Source organism: Canis lupus, chromosome 21, assembly GCF_011100685.1.
Source record: "Canis lupus familiaris isolate Mischka breed German Shepherd chromosome 21, alternate assembly UU_Cfam_GSD_1.0, whole genome shotgun sequence".
In the NCBI taxonomy this organism is placed as follows: Eukaryota; Metazoa; Chordata; class Mammalia; order Carnivora; family Canidae; genus Canis; species Canis lupus.
Window position 1 is genome coordinate 24061922 of NC_049242.1, and position 14715 is coordinate 24076636.

Sequence of the window (14715 nt, forward strand, 5' to 3'; positions counted from 1 at the left end):
AGAGGAGCACCTGGGTGGCTCAGTTAAGTGTCTGCCTTCAGCTCAGATTGTGATCTCAGGGTCCTGGGGTCAAGCCCCACCTCAGGCTCCCTGCTCAGCGGGGAGTCTGCTTTTCCCTCTACCTCTGCCTGCTGCTCCCCCTGCTTGTATTCTCTCTCTCTTTCTGTGTCAAACGAATAAATAAAATCTTTAAAAAAAAATGGAAAAATTACAACTGTTCTGTGAACTTTAAAATTTTTTGTCAAAACATTAATACCCTCTTCTTGGTTAAAAATGTATAAGGAAAAGAAAAAAATAGTAAAATTGATGGTTATTTTAGTACACTCTAATTAAAACATTAAAAACATTGATAATAAAATATTTTATTTCTTGGAAAAAATTTATCAAGAGTATGAACAGTACAGGGGCATCTGGCTGGCTCAGTTGGAAAAGCATGTGACTCTTGATCTTGGTGTCATGAGTTTGAGCCCCATGTTGGGTATAGAGATTACTTAGGTAGATAGACTGTGTGTCTAGATAGACAGATTTAGGTAACCTACTTGGTAGGTAGATAAAGAGTATGAACAGTACTTACTTTTTGTTGTATAACTTAATATGAGTGAGCATCCTTTCTATCTATGTCTTGGTGAATTATCATGTTCCTAATAAGTTTCGATCAGCTTCCCATATTTTATCTGTTGTGCTTTCAATATTGTGATTTTTCTCTGAGAGTTCCTTTAATGTGAGCTTTGTTTGCCAATATCACTTCCCCTGGGACATCTTCATCCTTTTCATCACAACCACATTCCTTTTATATCCATATGTTCACTAAATTCATCGGGTTGCATGTCTAGAGTCTCTTGAATGACAGCAATGTCAACATTCCTAACTGTTTTTTTCTATAATTCCATTTATGTTTGATTCAAATTTCCCTTCCATTGTTGTTACTTTGTTTCTTTGCTGCACTCTCATATTTATTGGCCAGGTCTTTCTTTCAGTTATTCATTTTTGTACCCTATCACATGGATTTATCACCAGGAGTTAAGGAGGCAACACAACTACATGCTTTGCTGTCTGTTGAGAGCTGATAACAGATGCACATATCACTGACAGACTTTAACATAGTGATATGATTGGTCATTGATCATGATAGAGTTCTTATATACATACTATTTGTAGACTGAGGAACTAGCAAGTTTACACTTGATGCAGTTTCTCACAGTTAATATACTATGGTGACTGAAATTTAAATGTGTTGTTAGGAGACTGTGTTGTTGTTGACCGTGTTGTTGGATGTTATTTAGCTAACATGGTACCAGAAATTCATGTATCTTGAACTGTGCAAAACAAGGACTACCTATTTTGAAACTAAGCCATAATAAAAATAATAAATAGCAATAAGTATGGAATATAACTAAAGCCCTACTTCAAGGGAAATATATAGACTTAATGAACATATCAGAAAAAGGGAAGATGAAAAAATAATGAGCTAAAACCCTTTAACTGAGTATGTTATAACCAAAATAGACTTAATCTAAATAAAGTAAAAGAAAGAGAGGAGTGAAGTTCTGAAGAAAAAATAAATTAAATAGAAAATTTTAAAAAACAGGGCATGAATAAAAGCAAAAGTTGACTCTCTGAAGAGATTAATAAAAATAGACCATCCTTTGTCAAGGATGCTCAAGAAAAAAAGAGATAGACAAATTAAAAGGGAGCATAATATATACAGTAGAGATTAAGAAAACTACAGTATTTTGAACATTACGCAAATAAATATGAAAGCTTAGATGAAATGGCCAGTTTCCTACAATAATTGATACATCAAAACTGATAAGAAATAGAAAACCTAGGGGCACCTGGGTGGCTCAGTTGGTTAAGCATCTGCCTATGGTTCAAGTCATGATATTGGGGTCCTGGGATTGAGCCCTACATCAGGCTCCCTGATCTGTGAGGAGTCTGCTTCTCCCTCTCCCTCTGCCTCTGCCCCTCATTCATGCTTGCTTGCTCTGTCTCTCAAATAAATAAACAAAATATTTTTAAAAATAAATAGAAAACCTGAAGAGCATAATGAAACTCAACTGGAATTTTTTAAAAAGATTTTATTTATTTATTTGAAAGAGAGAGAACAAGCAGTGGGGAGGGAGAGAGAGAGAGAATCAGACTCCCTGGCTGGATCCTAGGACACCTGGATCATGGCCCAAGCCAAAGGCAGATGCTTAACTAACTGAGCCACCCAGGTGTCCCTCAAATGGAATTTTTAAAAAATCTTTTCAAATTAAAAATGGCAGGTCCAGATTATTTTATAGGCAAGTTTTCTCAAATACTTGAGGAATAGATGATGTCTCTATAAAATATTCTAGTGATTAATTGGAAATATATTGAGTGGCTCAAAGAATGGCAGGAATCACTAAATAATGAACTCTAATGGATACAGAAAACAGGAAGGGTCCAGAAATCTAGACCATATCTGTAGGATTCTGCTATTTGGTTTGCCAGTTCCAACTACCTTCAATTCCTGTGTGTTGGCCTTCCTCTCTCATTACAAATAGATTTGCTCTAATATATATGGAAGATATTTTTGGTGGTCCCAGATTTACACCCTTTATCACCATGAGTCAAAAAGGCAATTTTCCTGAACTAGCTGCAGAAGAAACATCTTGGGGAAGGACACTGACCGGGCTTTTATGAGCCAGTCTCTGAATCATATCATCAGGCAAATAATTTACTCTGGTCAGACCTGGATCTTGTGTTCATATCCCTATGGCCAGGAGGAGAAGAATCAGATGTGATGGTAAAAGGGGTAGGGGGAACATCCTAGGCTGACAAACGATAGCTACTACAGAGAACAAAGGAAATCCAACCTGGGAATTAACTTGGGGAAGAAGATGATGAGTTGACCTATATATGTTATAAAGGTCATGGAGTATATGTAAATATCTTCACACTGGAAGTCAGTAGAGCTATGTTCTACCTGTGAATCTTCTCCCTTATGATTTTCTAATGTGTAAAATATGATAGATTAGATGATTCCTAAACTAACTTCCAACACTAACATTCTTAAGATTATACTCACCACTCATATTACCAGAGTCTGGCATATAGGAGGTGTTCATTAAATATCTGTTAAATGAACAAAATAATAAGAAAGGTTTATAGGACTAAGGAAAATTAGGCTAGGAGGAAAAAACCATTCAGTCTAACAATTAGGTAGCTATTGGTGACCTAACAGATGACTTTAGTTAGATCCCACTCAGTGTGGAGTTGATTGTTAGTTAAAGTTTTAGGCTATTTATGTCTTAATGTCTTCTCCCGCTATTTAATCAAGGTTATTCTTATGTCAAATGTGTAAGTACCTGGAAAGCAAAATGGAATTATGGTGTTACTGTTTTTTCAGCCATATGCAGTCCAGGAGCTCAAAGCAGTTGCAGGTGTGATGATTACTGCTTCTCATAACCGCAAAGAAGACAATGGATACAAGGTAAACCTTGGTCTCCTAATTTTTGCTTATTTCTTAGTCCTTAATTTAAATAATATGCACCAGGCAGCCTGGGTGGCTCAGCGGTTTAGCACCGCCTTCAGCCCAGGGTATGGTCCTGGAGACCCGGGATCGAGTCCTACGATGGGCTCCCTGCATGGAGCCTGCTTCTCCTTCTGCCTGTGTTTCTTTCTTTCTTTCTTTTTTTTTTTTTTTCTGCCTGTGTTTCTGCCTCTCTCTCTCCGTGTCTCTCATGAATGAATAAATAAAATCTTTAAAAAAAAGATGAAAATAAATAAATAAATAACATGCGCAGAGTATATTCTCATCACTGAGGAGCAGGCTTAGATGTTGGGGACAGGAAGATAAAAACATGAGGACCAGCTCTCTAAGAATGTGTTTCCCTGGTGACCCTTATTACTTCTCAATGTGTACAACTATGAGCCAGAGAAACAGTACCTTGATCTGATGCTCTTTTCCCTGCAGTCTTCTACTGGGACGTACCATTGGCCAAAGGATCCATGTGATGTATCGGTCTCCAGGGCAGAAAGCGGGGTGGGGAAGGGTAAAGAGTGGCAAACAGAGGATACAGCACAATATTGAGCCAGTGTTAGAGGCTCCTGGCTGATGAGTGCATGACTTTATATTTGTTTCTCTTCTTGTGTGGGAGGTACACTGAGCTCTTTTTTTTTTTTTAACTGGGGACAAGAAGATTTAATACTAATTTAAGATTTTGGTCCTGGTTAGCTAAATGAGTAGTGTTACCACGCACAGAGGCAGAGAAGAAGCATGATGAATTCAGTTTGGGACATACTAAATTTGAGGCATTTGTGGGTCAACCAGGTAGCAACATCCTGTAAGCAATGGGATATATAGATCTGTTGTTTGGGGGAGAAATCTAGGCTGAAGTTACAGATTTTGGGTCCATCATACATATTAGAACATGTAAGCATATTTGGAAGTCTTTTACTTGGATAAGTGGCTCAGAGATAGTATATAGTAAAAAAACAGGCCCAAAAGGGATCCCTAGGGAATATCAACTTTAAGAGAAGGGAGAAAGAAGAAGTGCTGGAGATATAGAAAGACCAGGAGAGATTAGTGCCATCAAAACCAAAGGGATAAGAAGAGAGTTGTAAGGAAAGAGAAGTCAACTGTCCAAGAGAGCTGAGACCCAGATCTCTCCTCTGAGCATCAGATCAGACTCCTAAATCCAGCGATGTACTTGATACCACTGGCATGTCTAACAGACATTTCAGAATTAGTGTCTCTAGAAGTCTTAATTCCCCCACAGCCTCTCACATACATGCCCAAATGTGTTCCTCCCCCATTCTTCCCTGTCTCTATAAATTGGCATTACCACCCACCCAAACAAAAACCAAAGATTATTCTTGATTACTCCTTTTCCTTAGCATCTAACATTTAAACTACTAACAGGTTTAACAGATTCTGCCTCTAAAATGTATGTTGAGGGATGCCTGGGTAGCTCAGCGGTTGGGCGTCTGCCTTCAGCTCAGGGCGTGATCCAGGGGTCCTGGGATCAAGTTCCACATCGGGCTCCCTGCAGGGAGTTTGCTTCTCCCTCTGCCTATGTCTCTGCCTCTCTCTCTCTCTCTCTCTCTCTGTGTCTCTCATGAATAAATAAATCTTTAAAAAAATAAAATAAAATGTATGTTGAATGTTTGCTTCTGCTCACTTCTTCTACCTCAACCATTCTAAAGCATTGTTATCCTCTGTCAGAGCTAGAGCATCCTAACTGCTCTCTTCCCTGCTCCCATTGTTCCCCCTAAAATCCATTTTCCACCAAGCAGCCAGATGATCTTTTAAAATATGAACAGATCATGTTACTTCCCTGCTTAAAATTCTCCAGTGACTTCTCACTCTCCAAATAAAATCCAAACTCTTTGGGGTTTACAGGACTGCCTCCTGCCTCATTTCATTCATTCCCCTCCTGTGCTCACTGCATTCTGGTCACACTGTCTCTTCTTTCTTCTCCTTTGTCCTCCATATACCAAACCCGTTCCCATCTCTGAGCCTTTGTAGATGGTCTTCCTTTGCTTTCATTGCTCTTCCTTAATCTTGCAGATTTGTTTATTTTCATCCTTCAGGTTCCTGCCCAGATGTTATTTCCTTGAAGAGATCTTCCCAGGCCTCCTTATCCAAAGTGGCTTCCCCCAATGACTTTCTCATCTTGTTTATTTCCTTCACAAATTTATCACCATCTCTGATTATCTGCTTACTTTAGGATGAATTGTTTCTTTTTCGACTTGTTTGACCTTCTCCAACCCCACTCCTCAGTACAAACTCATGGATGAAGGGACTTAGTCTTGTTTTGATATTCATTGCTGGCAAACATATTTGTCACATAAAGCCTCAAGGCCTTAAAGATTTTTTTTTCTTAAAATATAAGGTAAAAAGGATAAAAGTTAGTGTATAAAGTTAAATAGTAAAAAGTATCTCTCCCATTTCTCCCTCCTCCCACCCCATACCCCTTTTCAGAAGCAAATACTGTTTCTGGTATTAGTTTACCCCCAGTACATGTAATCACATATGTATTTGTCACTCCCACATTTTTTTTTCATAAGTGGTAGAGTACTATATGGAGTGTTCTGCACCTTGCTTTTTTCATGCAACAGCATGAAATAGTCTTAGAGATCATTCTCTCAATCAATCAATTGATAGGGAGATAGGTCTGCCTCATTCATCTTTAAAAATCTATATAAACGAATCCTGATTTATTTTTTTAAGATTTTATTTATTTAAAGAATACATGGTTATGGGGAGAGAGAGAGAATCTCAGGTAGACTCTGCACTGAGCGTGGAGCATGACATGGGGCTTGATCTCATGACTCTGAGATCATGGCCTGAGCTGAAATCAAGAGTTGAATGTTTAACCAACTGAGCCACCCAGGTTCCCCATAATCCTGATATATTTAACCAATCCTCTGTTGATGAACAGTTTGTTTCTGATCATCTGCTACTTATCAACAGTGCTACATAGAATATTATTCTACATATGTCTTCATCCATGTGTGCAAGTAGATTTATATAATCAGTATAGAATAGTAGTTAACACTATGGGTTGGGTTTAAAACCTGTCTGCCCCATTCAGAAGCTTTATTACCCTGTACAAGTTCATTTCCCTATGCTTTAGATTCCCCATCTGCAAACTAGGGAAAATAATAGAACCAAGGCCATAGAGTGAGAATAAGGATTAAAGGGATATTGCATGAAAAATGCCTAGTGCTCAATAAATTAGCTATTATACCTGCATTGTCCAACATGGTAGTCACTAGCCACCTGTGGCTATTGAACATTTAAAATATGACTAGTCTCGGGACACCTGGGTGATTCAGTGGTTGAGTGCTTATCTTCTGCCCAGGGTGTGATGATCCTGGAGTCCTGCATCGGGCTCCCTACATGGAGCCTACTCCTCCCTCTGCCTATGTCTCTGCCTCTCTCTGTGTCTCTCATGAATAAATAAAATCTTTTTAAAAATTAAAAATAAATAAAATAAAATATGAGTAGTCTGAACTGAGATGTGCTGAAAGTGTAAAATACACACCAGATTTCAAAGACTTAGTATGAAAAAGGAATGTACAATATTTCATTAATTTTGTATTGATTACATGTTAAAATGATAATATTTTGGATATATTGGGCTGTATGAAGTATATTACCATTAATCTTACCTGTTTCTTTTTGTCTTTCCCAATGTGGTTACTAGAAAATTTAAATTTATGTAAGTGGCTTGCATTTGTGGCGCACATATATTTCTGTGGCACTGTTGACTATAGAATAAATTTCTAGAAGTGAAACTTTTGAGTTAAAGAGATATGAAAGAAAATTTATCATTCTGTATTCAAGGTGGTTGTACCAATTGATATTCTCACTAACGATGTATGAGAATCTTTATCCCATACCTTCCATATTATCATTTTGGTCTTTGCCAATCAGATCGATGAAAATGTTATGTTTAATCTGCACCTGTGTTATAACTAAGGTTGAGCATCTTTTCATTTATTTGCATGGTATTTTTTAAAGGTTTTATTTGAAAGAGAGAGAGAGAGAGAGAGAGCATGAGCAAGGAAAGGGGCAGAGAGAGAAGCAGACTCCCACTGAGCAGGGAGCCTGATGTAAGGCTCAATCCCTGGACTCCAGGATCATGACTTGAGTTGAAGGTAGACACCCAACCAACTGAGCCACCCAGCCATCCATATTTGCATGATATTTGTTTTCCCTTTCCTGAGAAGTATGTTGAAAGTTTTGTCCATTTTTCTCTTGGGCTGTTGCTCTTTTTCTTAGTGATTTGTGAGAACCCTTTATACATAAAAAGTGGCTCTTGGTTATCTGTTTTGCAGGTATTTTCCCCCCATGTTATCATTTGACTTTGACTTTATTTATATTTTTCCAATCATAGTATCATGATATGTTTTCCATTTGGGAAAAAAGTTATTTTGGCATTTTTATCGGTATCATATCTCATTTGTAGATTACTCTAAGAAGCCTCAATATTTTTATATTACTTATTGAGTCTCTTTATTCATGAATAGTATATATCTTTCTATTCTTTCAAAACTTCTATTATATACTCTAGTAACATTTTAAATATTTTTTTAATATTTAAAGCAGACTCCCTGCTGAGCAAAGAGCCTGATGCGGGGCTCAGTTCCAGGACCCTGGGATCATGACCTGAGCCAAAGGCAGACGCTTAACTGACTGAACCACCCAGGCATCCTGTCCTTTTCATATATTTTTGAAAGATTTTATTTATTTTACAGAGAGAGAGAGCACAAGCAAGGGGAATAGGAGAGGGCGAAGCAGGCTCCCTGCTCAGCCCTATGCTGGGCTCCATGCCAGGATCCTGGGATCATAACCTGAGCTGAAGGCAGACACTTAACCAACTGAGGCACCCACGCACCTCCCCTTCATATTTCTTTTAAAGTTTATTCATGGGTATATTTTGTTGCATGGATTTTTCTTTTATTATATCAGATTGGGATACTTTCTGCAATAGGTTCAGAAAATCCACAAAAATGGTTAAGCTGATAGGAATTTATTTGTCACAAATAAAGTAAAGTCCACAGGTAGGTGGCTGCTAGCAGGGTTCTGTAGCTCAGTGTTGTTGGGCCTGGCATCTCTGCAGGGTTTTTTTTGGCCTTTCCTTCAAGTGTAAACCTCATATAATGGTTGTACCTCTAGGCATCACATCCATATACAAAGCAAGAAGAAATGAGCAAGGAGAAAGGCTAGAAGTTCTTTCTCATGTTTTATAAATTTTCATGGTAAATTTATAAATTTCATTTATAAGTTTTCCTGAAGGAACCTATGGATAGAATTTTTTTTTTTTTTTTTTGTGGCTTGGAATGTGGGAGCATCACTCGGAGCAGTGAAAGAAAATTTATCATTCTGTATTCAAGGTGGTTGTACCAATTGATAATCTCACTAACAATGTATGAGGATCTTTATCCTATACCTTCCATATTATCATTTTGGTCTTTGCCAATCAGATCGATGAAAATGTTATGTTTAATCTGCACCTGTGTTATAACTAAGGTTTAGCAGTGATTTAAAAATTTAAATTTTTAAATTTCTACAGGAACTAGAAGTTTCACTTACTGGGAGCAATTTCTGTGTTAACTGAGACCTCAGATTTGAAAGTTTGTAAAAACCTGTTGAATAGACATGCTTCCTTACACCTTTCTATACTAGTGGGCAGAACTTCTATTCTGTATTTCTACTGAAAGGGGGAACATCTTCAGGTCTCCAATTTCCTACCTTCTACATGGCATTGCAACCCAAAAACCAGAGAAGTGGACAGTTCCCAAACCCTAGGCAGTCACAGCATCAGCTCACAGCCTTAAATCACTTTGGTTTTCTTTTTTTCCCATTGCCTGAAGTTTTCCCTTTTCTTATGAACTAAGCTATGCATTTTAGGTAATGTTTTTCTGACATTAGCTCACATTTTAAGGTGTCTATAGAATGAGAATTTTTAGGTCATCTAGTCTACTATCTTGTTTGGCACAGAGCTTAGTACGTAGTCCATATATGTATTCTTCTTTCCTTCATTCAGGATGCAAAAGAAGGTAGTCCTGTCACATATATGGTTGAAGTCAGTATAGATATTCTCTAAGCAGAGTCCCTTCTAACTTTGAGATCCTATGAATTATAGAAATACATTTTCTTGCTTTTTTTTGTTAACTGTTCCTAATGTCTTATTGATCAAGCTACTTGGCAAACTGACGGTTTAATGAAATGTATTTTCATTCATTAAGTGCTGAAAATACATATACCAAAATGTATATGTAATAATTAACATGCTAATTATCCTTCCTGATATAGACTTTCTCTGCTGTGACATATACTTTTAACTGAGAAATAATTTCTTCTTTATCACAGAACTCCTTTATCATGCTAAGATTTCTTAGTATCAAATTTTATAGATATCCCATGATTTCTTAGATTATCTTCAGTATATAGTTATAGATCTATGAGTGGATTCTATGGTATATACATATTAATATGTTGTCATAATGATACCCAGATTATATTTTACTTGTATTGTTATTAAAGTAGACTTCTAAAAGTGAAAATAATACATGATCATTTTATTGAAGAGTCCCTGTGGGATCATCATCAACATCCTTTGGTATAAAGTTAGTCCCATGTTGACATTTTCTACTTAATTAATTTGGGAAGCTTCTTTATAAAGCCAAATATCCCTACTGTAGCTAAAAATATCTGGCCAACATTTCCAGTATTTATAGTCTTATTTACCTGTCATCTAGGTTTATTGGGAAACTGGTGCTCAGATCACATCTCCTCACGATAAAGAAATTCTGAAATGTATAGAAGAATGTGTGGAACCTTGGAATGGTTCCTGGAATGATAATTTAGTGGATACCAGCCCACTGAAGAGAGATCCTCTACAGGACATTTGCAGAAGATACATGGAAGATCTTAAAAAGATCTGTTTTCACAGGTATCCAAAAGGGAATATAGGATAGCATTACCATTTAATAAGATTGATGAATAAAGTAAAGAAATAGGGATAAAAATATGTTGGCTATTCATTATATTAAAAGTATAGCTAAATAGTACTAGTCATCATACTTAAAAGGTGGAAATAACCCAAATATCTATCAACTGATAAATGGATAAACTGTGGTATATCTATACAATGAAATATTATTCAGCTGTAAAAAGAAATACTGATACATACCACACATGGATAAACTTTGGAAACATGCTAGGTGAAAGAAGCCAGTCACAAAGGACCACAGAATGTATGATTCTGTTTGTATAAAATGTCCAGAGAAGGCAAATCAATAGAGAGATAGAAACAGACAGAGGGTATATTAGTGATTGCCTATCACTAGGAGGAATGGGAGTGTTGGGGGTGGTGGCTCTGGGTACAGAGTTTCTTTCAGGGGTAATGAGAATGTTCTAAAATTGATTATGGTAATGGTTGAATCTGTGAATATAGTAAAAGCCATTGAATTGTATACTTTAAGTAAATGAATTGTATAGTGTATTAATTACTTCTTAATAAAGCTATTAAAAATTATAGCTAAACATGTGTTTTCTTTATATGAGATTAGGAAATTTTCTCTAAAATTTGATTTTGCCTTATTTCCACATTTCCTTAACTATTCTATAAATAGCTAACACTATTGCTGGAAAGCATCCTGGCATGCTGAGTGTATTTTCTTTATCCTAAAAAATAGATTTTAACTTCCTCCCTAGCTAATTTTAATTATATCACAAGTACCACATTTTATGATTTTGATTGAATAATTCTTTTCCTTTATAGGGAATTAAACTCAAAGACTACCTTGAAATTCGTACATACATCTTTTCATGGAGTCGGACATGACTATGTGCAGCTGGCTTTTCAAGTGTTTGGTTTTAAGCCTCCAATTCCAGTACCAGAACAAAAAGATCCTGATCCAGACTTTTCTACTGTTAAATGTCCAAATCCTGAAGAAGGAGAATCTGTGCTGGTATTTTTTTTCTTTATTTAAATTATTATTAGTGCATTAAACTTCATCAATAGACAGAACTTATTGACAATGCAAAGATTACTTAGAAAGGCAGAAACCACTTTAGTTTACATAATTTAAATTATATTTGAGCCAAATATTCTGTTTTATTTGAAATCTCACTGGTGAATATCCCTACTTCTAGGCTTCTTTTAAATTTAGCCAAACTCTATTCCTTCTAAAATTTATGTCAACTAACATAGTGCCTATACATTTAGGAATATTAACACTGAATTTAATATCTGGAATACAATCTGGTGATCTGGCTCACTGTTTCAGGAACTTTCTTTGAGACTGGCAGAGAAAGAACATGCCCGCGTAGTGCTAGCCACAGATCCTGATGCAGATCGACTAGCAGTGGCAGAACTTCAGGAGAAGTAAGTAAACCTGGCACTTAAATAAAATCTTAAATTTTGAAAAACTGTCTTTAATATTGAGTCTTACAGATTCATTTGAAACAATAAAAAATAAGAAAACAAATTTCCTGTAAGTCCATTATCCAAAGATAACCCCCGGAGGTTGGCATTTTGACATTTCCTTCCTGTTTTTTCTACTCAGACATTTAAAATCTACTTGTTTTTATAAAATTGTTATCATATTACATACATTTTTCATATCTTGATTGTCTTCCACTTAATATTATACTGTGGGCACTTTTTTCAGTACTTGAATATTGTTTAAAATATTACTTTTTAAAATGGTATAATATCCCAACAGATTGCTTTATCAATATTAATCATTTTCTAACCTTGGTCCTTGGGATTGCTGTGTATTTTTGCCAATATAATGTTGTGACAGATATCCTTACATAGACAGGACATCATATAACTTTTTTCACGTTTGGTAGGAGAATTAAAGTTATAGTGTAATAATTTTTTAACAGGCACAGCTGCCCTTTCTACCCTAAGTTCACCCACTGGTGAGCTAGAAATAAGTACTAAATATTTTCTCAGAAATCTCATATACTAGTTTTTGGATTTTCCTATGTGAAAGATGGTAATTTGTGTATCTTAGGGTCAAGAAATTTTAGTGAGAAGGTATAAAAGTCTTGACTTGAATTTTCATTCTCTCTACAGTGGTCATTGGAAAGTTTTCACAGGGAATGAATTGGCAGCTTTGTTTGGGTGGTGGATGTTTGATTGCTGGAAGAAAAATAAATCAAGAAATGCTGATGTGAAGAACGTTTATATGTTAGCCACCACAGTCTCTTCCAAAATTTTGAAGGCAATTGCACTTAAAGAAGGATTTCATTTTGAAGTAAGAACAGATAACATCTGTGTGCTACTTTTCTAAATCAATTTCTATACATCAAAGCCATCTTCCCACCAAAACTGACTTGATTTGATTTATAGTCCCGCCTTTTTTTTCTAATTCTGTTAACACTTGCTTAATCTCTTGATGATTTAGACACCTTGAGCCACGTCCATCCAGTATGTGAATTTCTGGAACTAAGATAAGATATTCTTTAAAAATTGCACTAAAACTTATTCCATACAACAAAATCTGGTTTTTATACTGAGAAAACCAGTGACTTCATCAGTAATATAAACTCCATTCCAAAAAAATTGTAGGTATCATTGGCCATTGTTTAGGCTCTTCAAATTCAGTCTTCAGAAACTTAGTCTTCTAAATTGTAAATTAAGACCCAATGTTCGACACCCAAGAAACAAATAACTCTCTCTCAGCACAGATCATTAACCTTTGTAAGCCTTTGGCAGTTAGGCTAACAATTTTTATAGCTTCTGGGACTGATGCCAATTAAATTGCTTTTCCTCTGCCATCTTTGCCAAATATCAGTGCAGATGTCACCTCTGATCACTTTTTTTGAGCCATAGCCAAGCTACGCCTCTTAATACTGATTGGATGAATAAAAGAAAATTATACCTGTTTTAATGAAATAAAACTTTCAATTTCAGGCTTTTAGAAAAAATACAAACAAAGGGGCACCTGCGTGGTTCAGCTGGTAAAGTGTCCAACTCTTGATCTCAGCTCAGGTCTCGATCTCACAATCATGAGTTCAAGCTCTACATTGGGCTCCATATTGGGCATGGAGCCTACTTAAAAAAATAATAATAATACAAATAGCAAAAGAGAAGAAATTGAAAAATGTATTCAAGCCTAAGATTCTGAATGACAGTAATGTTAACATTTTTCTCGTTAATACCTATGGCAAGAAAAATGCATAACGAGCACAAAAGAGAAACAAAAACATGATTCTGAAGACCAGTATTATAAATTTGGTTACTTGTGTTTGTTGTTGGTTCTGTGGAGGGCAGCAGCGGTTTTGGTTTTTAGTTTTTCCCACTGAGGAAGTAGAGAGGTGAAGTGGGAATCCTAAGTTAGTAATGGTGAGCTCTAGAATCAGTCTATATCACATGCTCTTTCTATTGACTCTAAAACAGTTCATGTCCTTAAAGTGAACAGTAACTCACAGATGAAAAGTCCCCAAATCTAATTACCAAAGAAGGGCTTAGTAACTTTCTTGGTTTTATTTAGGCCTTGGTATTGCAGTAAGGAACACTTGGTTCAAGCATACGCTGTGCATCATTAAAAAGCATTGTGGCCTTTGATTACTCAGGAAACTGAGTAACCAATCGATCGATTACTCAGGAAACTAAATCACAACTTTAATAGGTGCTCTCGTTTTAGTACTTATAATACAGCCCAAAGGCCAGTTTCTGAGAAGCAGTGTCATTAAATGCTCGCTCCATCTCTTACATACAGCATAATCTTGGGCAAATTCACTAAGTCTCTGAGCTTCTGTTTCAGCAACAGAGTTTTTGTAATCATTAAAAAAGGCAATGATAGGGCACCTGGGTGGCTCTGTCAGTTAAGCAACTGACTCTTGATTTCAGCTCAGGTCACGATCTCAGGGTTCTAGGATCCAGCCCCACATAGGGCTCCCTACTCAGTGGGCAGCCTGCTTTTCCCTCTCCTGCTCCCCTCTGCTTGTGCTCACTCTCTCTCTCTCTCTGTGTCTAATAAATTTTTAAAATCTTAAAAAAAAAAAAAACCACCAAAAAACCCCCAATGATATAAAGCGGCTATTAATAGTGCTTGGTAAATAGTAGATGATTATAATATATGTGTGTATTAATGTTACTATGTAACTATATTGATCACCACTTACAAATGTTGGATTATAGTTGGTGTAAATCACTTCTTTCTATGTTCAATAAATAGTGGGTTATCACTCATGGCAATATGAATCCAAGCACTTCC

At 36.3% G+C, this 14715-nt stretch overlaps 1 protein-coding gene and 1 long non-coding RNA gene across 8 annotated transcripts in view; one reads left to right on the plus strand and one right to left on the minus strand.

Moving 5' to 3' along the window:
* Nucleotides 1-14715, minus strand: part of LOC111091533 — a 74224-nt gene that overhangs the window by 29960 nt on the left and 29549 nt on the right. The window lies entirely within an intron of this gene.
* PGM2L1 (phosphoglucomutase 2 like 1) overlaps nucleotides 1-14715 on the plus strand; it is a 54637-nt gene that overhangs the window by 28217 nt on the left and 11705 nt on the right. Inside the window, exons 5-9 of the mRNA XM_038568662.1 lie at nucleotides 3374-3457; nucleotides 10240-10433; nucleotides 11265-11454; nucleotides 11773-11870; nucleotides 12570-12750. Of these exons, the coding sequence (XP_038424590.1) occupies nucleotides 3374-3457; nucleotides 10240-10433; nucleotides 11265-11454; nucleotides 11773-11870; nucleotides 12570-12750 (747 nt within the window). The remainder of the gene's footprint in view (nucleotides 1-3373; nucleotides 3458-10239; nucleotides 10434-11264; nucleotides 11455-11772; nucleotides 11871-12569; nucleotides 12751-14715) is intronic.